Source organism: Cryptotermes secundus, unplaced genomic scaffold (genome assembly GCF_002891405.2).
Source record: "Cryptotermes secundus unplaced genomic scaffold, Csec_1.0 scaffold407, whole genome shotgun sequence".
In the NCBI taxonomy this organism is placed as follows: Eukaryota; Metazoa; Arthropoda; class Insecta; order Blattodea; family Kalotermitidae; genus Cryptotermes; species Cryptotermes secundus.
In genome coordinates, this window is record NW_019741981.1 from 2,720,815 (window position 1) to 2,737,360 (window position 16,546).

General features: G+C 41.7%; 1 protein-coding gene across 1 annotated transcript in view; it reads left to right on the plus strand.

Moving 5' to 3' along the window:
- The first annotated feature begins 864 nt into the window (after nucleotides 1-864).
- LOC111872960 (excitatory amino acid transporter) overlaps nucleotides 865-16,546 on the plus strand; it is a 28,041-nt gene continuing 12,359 nt past the window's right edge. Inside the window, exons 1-5 of the mRNA XM_023867289.2 lie at nucleotides 865-1,561; nucleotides 6,258-6,383; nucleotides 8,013-8,220; nucleotides 12,084-12,126; nucleotides 14,775-14,902. Of these exons, the coding sequence (XP_023723057.1) occupies nucleotides 1,366-1,561; nucleotides 6,258-6,383; nucleotides 8,013-8,220; nucleotides 12,084-12,126; nucleotides 14,775-14,902 (701 nt within the window). The 5' untranslated portion in view covers nucleotides 865-1,365. The remainder of the gene's footprint in view (nucleotides 1,562-6,257; nucleotides 6,384-8,012; nucleotides 8,221-12,083; nucleotides 12,127-14,774; nucleotides 14,903-16,546) is intronic.

The window sequence follows — 16,546 nt, forward strand, 5'->3', positions numbered from 1 at the left end:
GACAGTAAAAATACAAACATGTCCTGCCATCCTTTCAAGAATTGTCGTTAATGTAGGAATTGTTCTCACATCAGTGGTTGTGAAGATTTGTATCTTTTGAAATGTTAAGTCGTGTAGTCCGTCAAAAGCCAACTGATGTTTCGAAGGAACATGTCGTCTCAATCTTCAGGGTTGAAGAGTAAGCCAATCAAGAAACCAACTGATTTGTTGCTGCCTACCTTATACTGATTTTTGCTTGGCATATTCTTCAACCCTGAAGAAGGAGACGATATGTTTTCCGAAACGTCACTTCATCGGAATACAGGGGATTATATCCCAGAAGATAGAACTCCCCAACAGTTTTAATGTTGTAAATGCGCAGTTCTTAAGAGAGACATACAAATTTGAAACTGTCACTGAGTTGAATAGCCCCAAAAGCAATGATTTCATTTGCAGCTCAATGGTAAGAACAAGAGTTCGGTGTAGCTCAGCTGGGGTTTATCTTAATATCGGAGGAGAGAGTAGAGAGAAATAAGTAATTTTCTACTAAGGTGACTCCTTGGGATCTGCGTGCAGGGTGAGAGATGTTGAAAATATTGTTGAGTTTGCGCTTGTTCACCTCTGACTTGAACCACATTTCCGCTACACTGTCTAGTGTAGTTGACATGAAAGCATATACGGTCCATAATAAATCATAGACAGCAGGTTTAGATCTTCACGGTACCGAAACAACGTGGACCCTGATCAGTTAGGCAATTCCTGGCAACATAAACTGAGAGCTGTGCGGCGCCTCTTGTGGAGAAGTGTGAGACGGGAAGGGGATGGTGCGGACGTCCGGCATGCAATCAATACCGTCGCTTTAACGCAGTCGCGAAGGTCGCGAACAGTCGCGAGCACCTCTCGGGCTCCTCAGTCTTACAACAGACTTCTCCCGAGGCTATCGACACCATTTCCCTACCTTATTTCACACGGCAAGCCCATATAACCTCTGCTGAAGCCTCTTGGCGTTATTTGCAAGATTTGTCAATTTCTAGAGCAGTGTTATGATTAATATAACCGTGTGAATCATCGTTAAAAAATTCTGTGTGAACGCCGGATATTCTGAGGTGTTAAGGGTAGAATATCCTCGAGCTGGCATTTTCATTAATAATCAGTGTTTTCCGAGGCCGGCGTCTAAATTAAAAATTTCCTTCCGAAGTAAATAATTGCAAAAGCCGGACCAGTCAATAAGAACTTGCAGAAACGTTCAAAACGGTTTTAAGAAATACGAAATCAATTCCCAAACCCAGTCGCACTCCCGCACCTGTTGGTTTATACTCATTAATACAAAACGGCGGCCTTAAAAGGGAATATTTGTTTTAATCCTGTAGACACAGGCAAGTCACCATGGAGAACAACACCAACGGAAAGTCAACTTACATTTTCACCAAGATTGATCTTGAAGAGGAAGACATCTCTAACAAGAATTGCAACGAAACAAACGTCGCCACCTCAGGAAAATTTGCACACATTAGAAAGTGGATGGTTGCTAATCTGCTCCTCGTGACCACAGTTTCTGGAGTTCTCTTTGGTCTCTTCCTAGGTGAGTTTGCCCCCAGTTGTTTCACATGATCTGTCAGTTGGTACAGTCACAGAACCTAACAATAGCAATAAAAGTGTGTCATGGCTATGAAACCGTGGATTTATTATCTGTATCCGGAGTTGTACTAATACATCCGAAGATGAAAGTTTGGTTCTGTCATAGGATTAAGGCACTAGTAGCCAGAATCATTCAGACGTAGAAGTAAAGTTGTCTCTGTGCACTACACTACACCATGAAGGTGTATGAGGGAGTGGGTATACAGATCCACATTTTTTTGATCTCGGCACTATTTGGAGGTAAGTGGTCAGCTTAACGCCCCGGCCGCTTTACCACCGGGGAAAATCCCCCGGTACCCATTGGATAGGAGGTTGAGTGGACCTCAGAGCCAGTCTGGACGACTTGAAGAAGTGAAAATTCTTGACTTTACCGGGACTCGAACTCCGAACTCTTGGTCGTCCAGCCCGTAGATAGTCGCTATACCGACTACTATATCCCGGCTCACAGTCACTCAGGTGTGTTTCTTGGAAAATAGACAGTATACATGTAAAAAAGGTAAAGCTATCCTGTAACAGGCCGTGGAGGCCGGTGGGGTTGTGAGATGTAGAGGGTCCCACATCATGTAGACAGTCGGCTCACAGATGATGCTGAGGTTGTTAGCCTTACGCGCCGATCGCCCTTTACCTCCTGGTATCTATTTCTGTTAGAGGATGAGTCAACCCCAGGGCTATAGTGCGCCTGGAAGGATTATTTAAAAGAAAAACTGTAGAATCTTTTCGAACTGCTTGTTGAATTCAGCAATTGGTTTTATCATAAAATTAACTCATTGCATCTGTTTCATGATACATAAATAGTGTACGCACTCCAAATAAATTACTGTTGTTACTATTGGTATACATGTAGAATCAATGCTTTTTTTCAGCCACTACGTATGCCGGAAAATAAGTGAAGCCTACAAGCAAACTTTTCAAAAGTCACACATATGGCCGTGCATTGTATGAGTACATTTCTACTTTGATACCGCAGCCGAGCATGAGAATAAGAGCAAATATATTTTCAGAATATGCTAGAACTATAGACAAATACATTGAGAGATATTTACCTTTAGGAGGTCTAGAGCCGTATATTTTACTTCCTATTTTTCTCAAGTCAGATGGGGGAAAACAATTATTATGTGTGAATTACAAGATCTTACTTCTTTATGGCCTTCAGGGACCTAGATCTTGCATAGAAATCGCTGTCAGATTAAGTCTAACTCCATTATTTAAACAGTGTTCTGTAGGCCTATAGTACATATATCGTCATTTATGCGAAGTAATATTTAAGTATCAGAAGAAACAGAAATTACTATTCATAGCAGATTTTAACGAGTTCTACAATTTGTGATATGTATACTAGACTATTACTTTATATGACACGTCACTTTGAAGAAAAATCGGTAAACAAAGGTTTGGAATCTGAGGTCAACAAAAATAATTAAGCACTACGCCATGAAAGCGTATGGGGGAGTGGATGTATAATCCATAATTTCTTGACCTCGACACTAGCTGGAGGTGAGTGGTCAGCTTCAAGCCCCGGCCGCTTTATTCCCGAGGAAAGAGCTCCCTGTACCCATTGGGTAGGAGGTTGGATAGACTCCAGAGCCGGTCTGGACGATTTGGAGAAGAGAAAATTCTTGACCCTACCGGGACTCGTACTCCGACCCCTTAGTCGTTCAGCCAGTAGCCAGTCGCTATACCGACTGCGCTATCACGGTTCGCGGAATCTGATATCTATGTATAGAAATATTCTCCCATGTCACCAATAAGACTGCAAATAAAATTCTTCCTACAGTTTTTAGTTTATATTCACGTCACAAAATTCCAAAGAAATTCTTCAGCTGATGGCACATAATACTACTCTGCATGAGCCTATGAAGTATGCTTCGTTATAATCTCAACGTATGTTATTCCGGAACACAAGCCTTAATGTTGCACAGGCAGCTCTTCATCACTGGTAGACCTACATTTTACTGAAGGGCCAACTTTCCGAACTACGAGCTATTTTTTGAGAAAATTAGTAAATTTAATCTGAGCTTTTTGGAAAGTATATACTGCATTGGACTGATACGGACTGGCATCAATGTTGAGCAACAAATATCAAATATAATTCAAGTTTGCTGAATCATTTTCGGGAATGTAAAATGCTGACAAAAGACATAACGGCTTCCCACAAACGTCTTGGTCTTCCCTGTGGTGTCTATCCTTCTGGCTTTCCCACCAATATCCTATACGCATTCCTCGTCGCTCCCATTCGTGCTACATGACTTGCCCATCTCATCCTCCTTGACTTGATCATGCAAGGTATTAAGCTCCTCATTATGCAGTTTTCTCCAACCCCCACCTGGTTTCCCTGGACCTTCCTAATTGCATATTCTAAGGCAAAGTTGAAAAGGAGTGGCGATAAAGCATCTCCTCGTTTTAGACTATTCTGGATAGGAAATTTATCAGACAAATGTTTACCTACACGGACTTTACTATACGTTTCGTTTAAACACATTTTAATCAACCTAACTAGTTTCATGGGTATCCCAAACTGTATTAGAATATTGTACAATACTGCCCTCCTAACTGAATCATAGGCTTTCCTGAAGTCCGTCAATGGCTGATGTACTGCCTCATCATACTCCAATTTTTCTCCAATATCTGACTTAGGGCAGTAGATCAGAAACATCTGGAAAGTTTCGAAATGTGGTGTTGGAGAAGAATGGAGAAGATCAGTTGGACCGATTATGTGAGAAATGAAGAAGTGTTAATTAGAGTCAGTGAGCAGAGGAATATCCTACATGAAATAAGAAAACGGAAGGCTAATTGGATTGGTCATGTTTTACGCAGAAACTGCCTTCTAAAAGAAGCTATCGAAGGAAAGATAGGGGGGCGGATAGAAGTGACCAGAAGACGAGGAAGAAGACGTAAGAAGATGTTGGATGACCTTGGGAACAGAAGAGGATATTTTCATTTGAAGGAGAAAGCTCTAGATCGCATTAAGTGGAGGAATTGTTTTGGAAGAGACTGTGGACCTGTCGTCTTGACAGATTACTGATGATGATGATCTGACGAATGCAAAAGAACTGATCTGTAGTTGATCTGTTGCGTCGAAACCTACACTGATGAGGGTGGAAAACCGATGCTGAAAATTGTTAACAACTGCATAATTACTGGCTACAAGCATCCTGATTATGTTCTTTTTATTCAAATAAGAGTGTTACGTAATGTTTTAACTACTGAGATATCCTACAGACTAACTGCTAGTACCAGAAGCTCCGTGGAAAGAAATGATAGAGAACGTTGAGATTTTGAAAGGAAAATGTAACAATTTCTGTCTCTATCTGCGGTCTCCACGGATAACCACTCGACTGGACCACTCATACATAATATACTCATTTATAAATATATATAAATAAAGATTTCAATGAGTACACAAGCTATGAAGAGTGGGAAGTTGAGGAAAAACGTCTTGCTGCAAATAAGCTGTGCTGCTCTTTAGAGGTACATTTATCGGAAAGCCTTAGCCTTTAGTCACCGAATAAGCTATCTAGGTTCTAAAGTTACTATCAATTCTAAATATCTGAACTCCCCTAATTTTTCGAGTGGTTCATTAGTTGTCCTTATATTATGATGTTCTACATTCTAGTAACAGGACATACACATATACATTGTGTCACCTGCGCGATACGTTTTTACGTGTTCCGTCTATCTATCTATAGCTCTATAGTCCATTTGTTGGACCTCGGCTGCTTTTTCAGTTTCTTAATCCTATACACAGTCGGTCATTTATCCAAGGAATCCGTCCAGGTCCGAGGCTTCTTGAGAATTTCCGTAACAAGTTTATTTCTTATGGTGAGGAGTTGTTAGCCCCACACCCAACCTCCAATCTGGAGGACAACCCCTTGTCTGCTGTCCGCGACACCTTGTTCAATATATTCGCAGCTTCCCTCCATACCTGGAGGGCGTCCCCTCCATTCGCAACCTGAGGACGCGCCGTGCAGTGGTGACAAGGGACCCACCTAACATGAGTAGCTTCATAAATTGTACCGTTCTCCAAATATAACAGAATGTTCAAGTCAAGGAGGATGAGATGGGCTGGGCATCTAGCATGAATAGGGAAGAGGAGGAATGCATATAGGATATTGGTGAGAAAGCAACAAGGAAAGGGACCAATGGAAAGACCAAGCAGTAGGTGGGTGGGCAATATTAAAATGGATCTTAGAGAGATAGGATGGGATGGTATGGATTGAATTGATCTGGCTCAGGATAGGGAAGAGTGGAGGGTTCTTGTGAACACGGTAATGAACTTTCGGTTTCCATAAAATTATGGGAAATTATTGAGTAGCTGCAGATTTGGCTTCTCCTCAAGAAGGGCTCAACTCCGTAAGTAAGTAAGTACGTGTATACAGAGTCGGTAGAACTACTTGGACAGGAGATCAGCCAGTCGCAAGGCCGCTACCTACACATAGAATAACACAAACACCGAAGAAACGCACAAAGATAGAGATATCCATGCCTTGAGTGGGATTTGAATCCACGACCCCACTGTGTGTGCGGTTGAATACGGTTCATGCCTTTGACCGCGCGGCCACTGTGATCGGATTTACCTGTTCACTAACATAAAGTACTAAACTTTGCCCATGTGAAGTTACTCCGTTAATCTTCTTTCGCAGGATTTGTGTTACGGCCTTTAAAACTAAGTCCGGATGCTGTGATGGTTATATCTTATCCCGGAGAAATTTTCATGAGGCTACTGAAGTTGCTGATTCTTCCCTTAATCATTGCAAGCCTTATAGCAGGTAAGTGAACTGTTGCCAATGGGTATATAGGAAATGGTTCTTACCATTCCGTTCAGATGATTTTGTCTCTCTGTATACCACCGGAAAATGTAAAGATTTAAATACACAAAACTACGTAAAGATTTAGCAGTTCTTTTGACTCGCGGTAATTTTTCAGACAAATTATAAATTTCAGTAAGAGCTCATGCAACGTAGTGCTAAACTTCGACTTACACTGATTATAATTAAATTCCGTATCAGCTCTTAGCACAGACAGCAATGACAATTCCACCAAAATGCGTAGTGTACGTAACTTCGGAGACGAACATACTGAAGGACAGGCACTTCATATCCAGTACAAAACTAAGAAACAAAACAAACTCCGTGGTCTGTAGTCCGTAAGCGAACTATACCGACCGAGCGACCGCCGCTCGTCGGCGAAGTTAGTAGTAACTTTAGCGGATAGAGGGTGTCACGTGGTCAGCGCAACGAATCCCGACGGCCGTTAATCTCGGTTTTCTAGACCGGAGCCGCTATTTCCTTGAAATAACTCCTCAATTATCCTCACGAGGCTGAGTGGACCCCGTTCCGGACCATTACTTTTCAGAAAATCTGGTAACGCCGAGAATAGAACCCGGGACCTCTGTATCTGTAACCAGGAACTCTGGCCACTAGACCACAGAGGTTGTTTCCAGTACCTACCTACTTCGGTAAATATCAGATCAGACTTAACCGTCTAATTATTAACGGCAAAGGCAAAGTTATCCCTGTACACTGCCATGAAAACATATGGGGGGGTGGAGTTACGGTTCCACCACTCTAAACTTCGGCATTAGATGGCGTGAGTGATCAGCTTCACACCCCTACCTTATTACCTCTGGGGATCAGAACCCAGGTTCGCATTTAATAGAGGACTGGGTAGGACCCTGGGCCGGTTTAGACTTAATGGAGAAGAGAAATTCAAGGCAAATTTGATATATAACCTAATATACAGATTTCATTAATGTTTGTAATACTCGTATTTGATATTATTTTCGATGTGGTCTATATTTAACAAAATACAGGGAACGATATATTTTATCTCTGTATACTGTTATGTGTGACAGGAGGTTGGAGAAAACTGCATAATGAGGAGCTTCATAACTTGTACTCTTCTCCAAGTATAATTAGAATGATAAAGTCAAGGATCATGAGGTGAGCAGGTCATGTAGCACGAATGGGGGAGACGAGGAATGCGTATAGGATATTGGTGGGAAAGCCAGTAGGAAAGAGACCACAGGGAAGACCAAGGCGTATGTGGGTGGTCAATATTAGAATGGATCTTAGAGAGATAGGATGGGATGATCTGGATTGGATAGATCTGGCTCTGGATAGGAACCAGTGGAGGGGTGTGGACACGGTGATGAAACTTCGGGTTCCATAAAATGCTGGGAATTCTTGAGTAGCTGCAGAATTGGCGGCTCCTCAAGAAGTGCTCAGCTTCATGAGTAAGTAAGTAAGTAATAGTGTTATGTGTTCTGCTTGTTAACAATAGAAAAACATGACTATCTTCCTTTATATCAGCGATGTCATCCCAGTTTATTAAAGAAATTCTTTCAGTCCCGACCTTTTCACGGCAATTGTTAAGGCATTTAAACGGATTCTCCACAGGCAGTGCAAAGCTGAACGCCAGTGCGAACGGGAAGATAGCCGCCAGGATGCTGGTCTACTTTGTATTAACGTCACTCATCAATGCGATCCTGGGTACAGTCCTAGTGCTGTCAATACATCCTGGTGATCCCCACAGGAAAGTGGTCTATGGCGAAGAAAACATTGGCCGGAAGGCGCACATCTTGGACGGAATTCTTGACCTCGGAAGGTGGGTTAATTCTAGAACATTTAATAAGCATTTTATGGCTGTCTGGCCGATTACGCTATTTTCGCGTCTCATTTCACTTTTAATTTAATTTAATTTAATTTAACTTGTTTGCTACATGTATTTTTTTATACCTTAACGGATTAAGCTTTCTGGCATGTGCCCATTGAAAATTAATTAATTCTGAAATTGTAGTCTTATAGACAGTCGGTAGTACGCCCTGGATGGGTGATCAGTCCGTCGCAAGGCAGCTACCTATTCATTCATTCATCAGTAATCTGTCAAGACGACAGGTCCACAGTCTCTTCCAAAACAGTTCCTCCACTTGATGCGATCTAGAGCTTTCTCCTTCAAATGAAATATCTCGCATANAGATATCCATGTCTCGAGTGTGATTCGATTCCACGATCCCAGTGTCTGAGTGGGCGAAAACATTTCATGCCCTAGATCGCGCGGCCACTGTGATCGGCTGCTGTATATCTTATGATAAAAATTCATAAAAATAATAAGGTATCGTAACAATTTCCATAATAAACACAGCAACACCAAGAAGTTACTCTGGAAACAATTCATAATTCCAAACGTAATGCTTAAGTTTTCCCAAGTATTACAGCTATAGCAAGAATTACCGACCCACAAAACTATAATTTTATTTGTTATTTCTTATTGGGCTTGAATTTTGTCTCTCGCCCTGAGATAAGAACGTAGGTTAGATTGAGTATTAAGAATATGGCGCTAAAGAGAAAATTGCACCTAAGAGAGAGAAAGTAGCAGGAAGATGAAAAGCTACATGTAGAAAAGTTTCCTAATTTGTCATCTCTATGAAGTATTCTTAGGATGATCGAAGTAAGGATGAGACGGACGGGGCGTGTAGTATACATGGTGGAAATTAGAAATCCACGCAAATTTTATCAGAAAAGCACCATGGAAAGTAACCACCTACATATTACATGAATCATTTGTGACAGTGTAGATTGGATTGAACTGGCTCAGAATAGGTACGAATAGTGGACATTTGTGATAAACCTCTTACCTACTCGTGGAACTGAGCCCTTCTGAAGGAGCCGCCAATTGTGCAGCTACTCAAGAATTTCCCAGCATTTTATGGAACCCGAAGGTTCATTACTGTGTTCACAAGAGCCCTCCACTGTTCCCTATCCTGAGTCAGATCAATCCAATCCATACCATTCCATCCTATCTCTCTAAGAACCATTTTAATATTCGGGCTACATGCCATGCCCACCTCATCCTTATTGACTTGATCATTCTAATATACTTGAAGTAGAGTACAAGTTACGAAGCTCCTCATTATGCAGTTTTCTCCAACCTCCTGTCACTTCATCTCTCTTCGGTCCAAATATTCTCCTCAACACCCTGTTCTCAAACACCCGTGACAAACCTCTGGATTCCGTAAGAGGAGGGAATAACCGCAAACTGCTGAAGAAGACTGTTCGAAGCAGTTAATCGGCCAGAATTGAAAACTGATAAATATACATCTTCATATTTATTTTCTTTTCGTAATGGCGGTTAGTAAACATTCTCAGAATCTAAATATTTTAGACATTACATCGAAGTTTCGCACCTTCAACATGTTTTAAGTTTTAACACAAGAAAGAACACGGCAAATAATAGCATGAAGGACATTCGAACCACAGTTAGGTAACCACTGACGTAAAAATCACAAGCACTTGTGACGCGTGTAAATAATCGGCAGTAATAAACATGTAAGTGAGATTAAGGTGGCTCATTTGACGTCAAGTTGAGACAAGCAAGCTCGGCTGCAGCCCACGTGATGACCCAAGCACGAGACTGTACTGGTGCGAGTGTACGCACAACGCCGCTGTGCACTACTGCTTCGTATTGAGGAGTTCTCGAGTTCGATTCTCGGCTCGAAGGTTCATTGTGAATCAGGTTTCCTCAGTCTTTCCAGACCAATGGGACAGTGCCTTAGAAGAGGCCAGAGAAGGTTTTCCCACGTTCTTTATCATTCCCCATTCCGTTTTGTACGCTCGTATAAGGACACTATACTTGTCGCAGGCCAGATTTAGGGTTTGCTTTAATTACTTTGATTTTATTTGATTATTTGTGATAAAATAAATTAGTACGGCAGCTAGTTAATCAGTCGCAGGCTAAGGTCAAGTCCTGCATTCAGACATAGAATAGGATGCAAAGACTTTCGGTACATTGTCAATGCTATTGAGAAATTCTATACTTGACGTTAGGTAAAATGTAAAGATTAAGTTGTTCCTGTGCTTAATCAATTAAGTACTATGCTATGAAGATATATGGCGGAGTGGAGATATATTTCCACAATTTTGACCTCGGCACAAGATGGAGGTGAGTAGTCAGCTTCACACGAATTGTAGAGTATCTCGAAACCTGCTTTATCGGTCAGACGGGTTTCACTGTTGTTCGGTTTCAATAACTAACAATGGCCTACAGTACAATAATAAATTTATCTTCTATGGTAACCTAATCAATGCCAGTCTTTTATAATAAAGTATGTGCAATGTCTTTTCTCCGATTTCTGGACAGTAGTAGTCAGAGGCCCCTCGGAAGAAGCAAATATACAGGTGTCCCAGGAGGAATGGACCAAACTTCGGGAGGGTGTTCCTTATGTTAAAGTATGCCGATATAACCCAAAACACCTATATCCAAAGTTGAACGGTTACGGAGATAATGGCCAGAGAAGTGTCAAATTTTGACCGGCGTTACACACTTGTTGATTACAAAATACATATTAAAACTGGCAGGAATATGTGGATTCTGTAATGTTAATAATGTACGTAACATCAAACTAACTTGTGAGTGACATGAAGCCATAAACTTTAAGTACAAAATACTCGCCCGCCATGTCATAATTGTCCTTAGGGTTTCCAAGCACTATACATGACACATGAATGGCAAGCGCTGACATAACGTGCTGACTGCGCGTTCTGATAAAGCCAACTACATAAGCACGGCTAGGGTGAATCACGGCACTCAAGGACAAACAAAGATAAGGCCTCTTAGCTGATAGGTATAATCCGTGGACCCGCTAGAAGACCACACTTTCCTTGGGCCATTATCTCCGTAACCGTTCGACTTTGGACATAGGTGTTTTGGGTTATATCGGCATACTTTAACATAAGGAACACCCTCCCGAAGTTTGGTCCTTTCCTCCTGGGACATTCTGTATAGCCATGGGTCTCGACCAGGCCTGAAACTAGGGACGACTGTGCTGGTGAAGACCAGCAGCAAATTACTGCTCTGTACCAATTTATTTTCCTTCTACTTATCCATCACATTCCATCATTTCAATAGCAGATGGATTAATTCAAATATCAGTGATTATATGAGCATTCCATGCAAAGTCAGCGCCCTAATTAAATCTATAGGTGACAGGGCTGCATTTTCATTGTGAATTTTAGGAATTCTGGAGAGTTCTATCTTGTGGTATGAAATATAGTTGAGTACATTGCATTATGGGTGTGTGTGAGAGAGTTATCATCTCACAACGGTAACACCTGTTGCATAGAGGCGTGTGTGTGTTGAGGAGAGGACCAGTTAGTGAATGAGCACTGAATAATCCTTTCTAGCTTGAAATTCATCTGAATAATATTTAAAATACAGTTCTTACTTCAGAAAAACTTACACACACACACACTGCTTCACCATTACGAAACCCAGTTGGTTAAAATTGTTTAAGGAAATAACCCTGGTTTATTCTAATAATCATAAGAAACCCGTAAATATAGTTTGTGAGAAAGATGCTGAGTTGTTTAATGTTAAGAGGAGTTGGTACATATAAAACCACTGCTCTTTTAAATGCTTAACCGATGATAACAGAGGCACATATTAAATCAAGGCTATATTTCTTTTCACAGAAACATCTTCCCCGATAACCTCTTCCAAGCTGCATTTCAACAGGTATGTGATTGTGGGAGAACTGAGAACCAACGGGATGAAAGGAAAGTTCTTCCTAGGCATTATTTTGTTGACTGTTGCTAACTTTGGCGTGTTTGTGGCCTGGTTGCTGAAAGACACGTCTGAATGCAGCTAGAAACAAGTGTACGTTGTGTCGAGAGGCAATTACTATTTTCTGATTTAAGCTTTCGCTTGCATTGTACAAAATAGTGACAAATGGGGTGCAATTTTGAAATTCGTTGACAATACTAATGAAACCGGAGGTTACATGTTTCTTTGTCATGTGCTTCTTCAACATTTTTACCGCCTCTGTCAAGGACCTTACTTTATTATGCTCACCGTGCCTATTGGTGCAAGTTCGTCAACAGTGTCGAGCTTTCCCCTAACTGACATTTCCTGTTCCTCTACTTAGAATCAGCTTCATGTGGATTAATTCTGTCGCTTTTATATAATTACCCAATGGTATGTCGTTTTACATATCGAAATGTATTCCGTCTTTTTCAGTAAAACTTGAATCAAAGTGATGTTAACTTACAGTATTTCCAAATTCTTGTTACACTGAAATAACTTGAAAATCGTCTGAGTGTTTAAACGAGAAACAAATGACAAATACGTGTGAAATAATTTAAAAATATCTTAGTTTGGGGTTTGAAATTTGTGGTGGAAAAATTTGCACTGGGGCAGGCTTTCACCGAGTACTCCGGTTTTCCGAAATAAAACGAAACTTATGTAATTTATTAATTGTATATTATGTTGTGTTGTGTTGGGAGCTAGAATAGCTCAGTCGGTATAGCGACGGACTGCGAGCTTGACGATCGGGATTCGATTCTCGGCAGGCGCAAGATATTTTTCTTTGCTCCACAGCGACCAGACCGGCTCTGGGACCTACCCAGTGGGTACCGGTGGACAACTCCACCTAGTGTCGAGGTCAAGAATGGTGGAGCTGTACCCCCACACGCTAAAATATCTTCATGGCATAGTGTTCAATTAATTAAGCACAGGAACAGCCTTAGGTTTACCTTCATAGTATGTTTTATTATTTATTATTATTATTAGAGGGGGTGGGTTTCCCCATGCACCGTGACTAATAGTTTATTGTACGTCCCCCTTTGATAGTCTACCAGTCGCCATACCCTGCCGGTACTGGTGCTCGCTATCAGCCTCGTTCAGCCAGCGAGGCTGGCAGTGGTACCCGATGCTTCCCCATCTACCGGAGACATTTGAAACTACTTGGGCGGGAAGCTTTGCCTAATTTTGCTCAGAGGTCTCCTAGAGACATAAGGATCTTTTACGTGCCCTTAAAAATTCCACGACCTCCGCCGGGTTTGAACCCGCGTACCTTGAGTCATGAGGTGGGAACGTTACCCCTAGACTACGGAGGTTGCTTTTCATAGTATGTTGGTCTGAAGGAACCACCACACTTGCTATCCATTTTAATATTATCCTCCCATATATATCTAGATCTCCTAGTGGTCTCTTCGTATTTTGGGTCAAATGTATTATATGTAGGATTTGAGGTTCTCTTAGCGGTGATTGTGAAGAGTACTGGGACATAACATCGTGTTATCTGTTGAGAGTCAACTGACGTTTCGGAGGAACATATCATATTCATCTTCAGGGTCGAAGAATAAGCCAAACAAAATACCAATGTGTAAGCAGGTGGCAAAAAGAGCCCAGACGGGGCGATATGTTTCTATAAAACGTCGGTTGACTTTCAGCGGACTACAAGGCTTTCTGTCTCAGAAGATAGTACTGTTCATGTCATATGTATATAATTATTTCATCTCCCCACGCTTGCTGCATGTCCCACCCCTCTAACCCCACATAATTTGATCACTATAATCGGTGAAAAGTAGATCTATGCAATAGTAAACTCCTGCATTTTGATATTTCCTCTTCGCATCTGCTGCTTCGTCATATATTATCCTACGGATTCTTTTCCTCTAAATGGGCTGCTCTTACCTTTTGGATTCGAAGTTTCATAATGCATTCACGAATTAGGCTCTAGATACCTATTTTGTAATTTATAAATATTTTTCTTAATATTATTTTCTGCACAGCCCTTCATAACATGCTCATGAGAAAATAAGAGGAATTCATATAAATTGTCTAATAAAATTATGTTACCTCTTAATATCGGACAGTTTTTGTGGTCTAGTGGTCACAGTTTCTGGCTACAGATCCAGAGGCCCCGGGTTGGATTCCTGGCGATACCAGATTTTCTGAGAAGTAGTGGGTCTGGAATTGGGTCCACTCAGCCTCGTGAGTATAATTGAGGAACTACTTGAACGGAAAAATAGCGGCTCCGGTCTCGAAAACCGAGTTTAACTGCCATTGGGATCCGTTGTATGATCACGCGACACCCCCTGACCGCAAAATTTGGCACTAATTTCGCCGACATGCGGCGGTCGCTCGGTCGGTATAGTTCACTTACGAGACCACGGAGATCATCGTCAACATACTAAAAGCTGAGTATTGATAAGCAACATGTTTATGATCTACACGGAACAGAATATTAGTCTCTAATCACCTCTCGGATCAGATTGTGACAGGCCTAGCAGAACCTGCCTCTCTGAATCTGTTCACTGACACAGAGAGGTTCAACAAGAACCCGAGTGTTTCAAGTATGTGTAACACAGTATATGTTACAGGCTCACACAGTATACATTCCCAAGAACGTGGCTGTCCATAATGTCACGGATAATGCCACATATGGGCCGAAGGATGCTTCTGAAGCAGTTATTACACAAGTGGAACTCGTGAGGACGATCCAGTACAGGTACGTAGGACACAATAAACATTTAGGTAACAACCAGAAAGTTCAATGTTACTGATGTTACTGTAAACAGCGGTCCTTGCTGGGTAATGGCCGCAACATACCCGCACACAAAAATAGAATAGCTATGTTTACTGTGTGGTCCGTGCCGGGGCTACATAGGGAGTAGAGTGGAGTGGAGAGTGTCAAGTTAAGTTGAGTTGAATAAAGTGAAGCGAGTTGGTTGGTGAGTGAGTGAATTATTCAGAGAACTGTATATAGTTCAGGCGTTGTGAGCTGTTGCTGTTAGAAGCAGGCAACTCAGGCACGGGGATAGTTCGGGAACCCAAAGTAAGGGAAACGTCCGCCGTTAGAAGACGTTACTGAACAATGACTGGTGAGGACACAGAAAACTGAAAAGACTTGGCGCGTGCTGTAGTGAACTGTAGAGTATGTGAATCAGTGACAGCTCTATAGTTACTTTTAGTTACAAGTTGCGTGTATAAGTGTTCAATAAATCCAGTTACCAATCCACAACCTGTCCATAGTCACACTAAATGAAGTGGCAATACGAAATCCTGTAATTGAACACGTTCTTGAGCCACTTTCATTCCAATCCTTACAACTAAACTCGTTAAGATAAATCTTAATTATAACCAGTCACCTTTGTCTAGGTCTTCGAAGAGGTTTTCTCAATAATATTTCGTATGCATTCATACCCCTCCCTCCACCCCATCTTACCCACATGACCACTCTATATAGTAGTTCCTTCCATTTCGCTGTCGTACCACTATGGGTAACATGTGTAAACAATTAGTTCCTCGATATGTAATATCATAAACTGCTTATCATTCTTGGGCTATAAACAACTAAGCCAGTGTCTGGTATGTAATTCCGAAGTTTCAGTGCAGCTAACATAACACTGGCCTGTACACTCTCTTGATCCAGTTCGTTCGAATTCACTTTACCAGAGATTATCTTCTTTATGATCCACCCGAATAAATATTTTAGTTTACTGATTAGAAGGGCCTCGTATTTCGGAAGTGCTCGAGTTCAGATATGGTTTTGGGATCGCGACTGATCTGGCAGGAATTTTGTAGGTTACATTGCCCTTTCCTGTCATTTCCTGAGGTAATACCTTAACCTGTTTTTCCTTTTATATCGTCAGTCGTGACCTTTATTAAGGGAGTTGGCCCAGTTCTAAAGAATATAGCTGCATTCACCTACAGATCTGGAAGCCAGTAAGGCAGTAAGCCAAGAAGATTTAGTGTGGGCTCTTCACGAAAATTATCTTCAGCCTGCAAAACATATCGCGATTTTTCTTGGCTGTACAGGAACACTTTAGACCGCCTCTGTGGTCTAGCGGTCAGAATTCCTGGCTAGAGATCCAGAGATCCCGGGTTCGATTCTCTGCGCTACCAGATTTTCTAAGAAGTACTGGGTCTGGAAAGGGGAATCAACCTCATGAGGATAATTGAGGAGCTATTTCAAGGAAATAGGGGTTCCGGTCTAGAAAACCGAGATTAAAGGCGCGTGGAACCGTTGCGCTAACCACGTGACACTCTCTATCCTCAAAAGTTGGCACTAACTCCGCCGACAAGTGGCGTTCGCTCGGTCGGTATATTTCGCTTGCGGACTACAGGCAACGGAACTTGTTTGTTTTGTTTG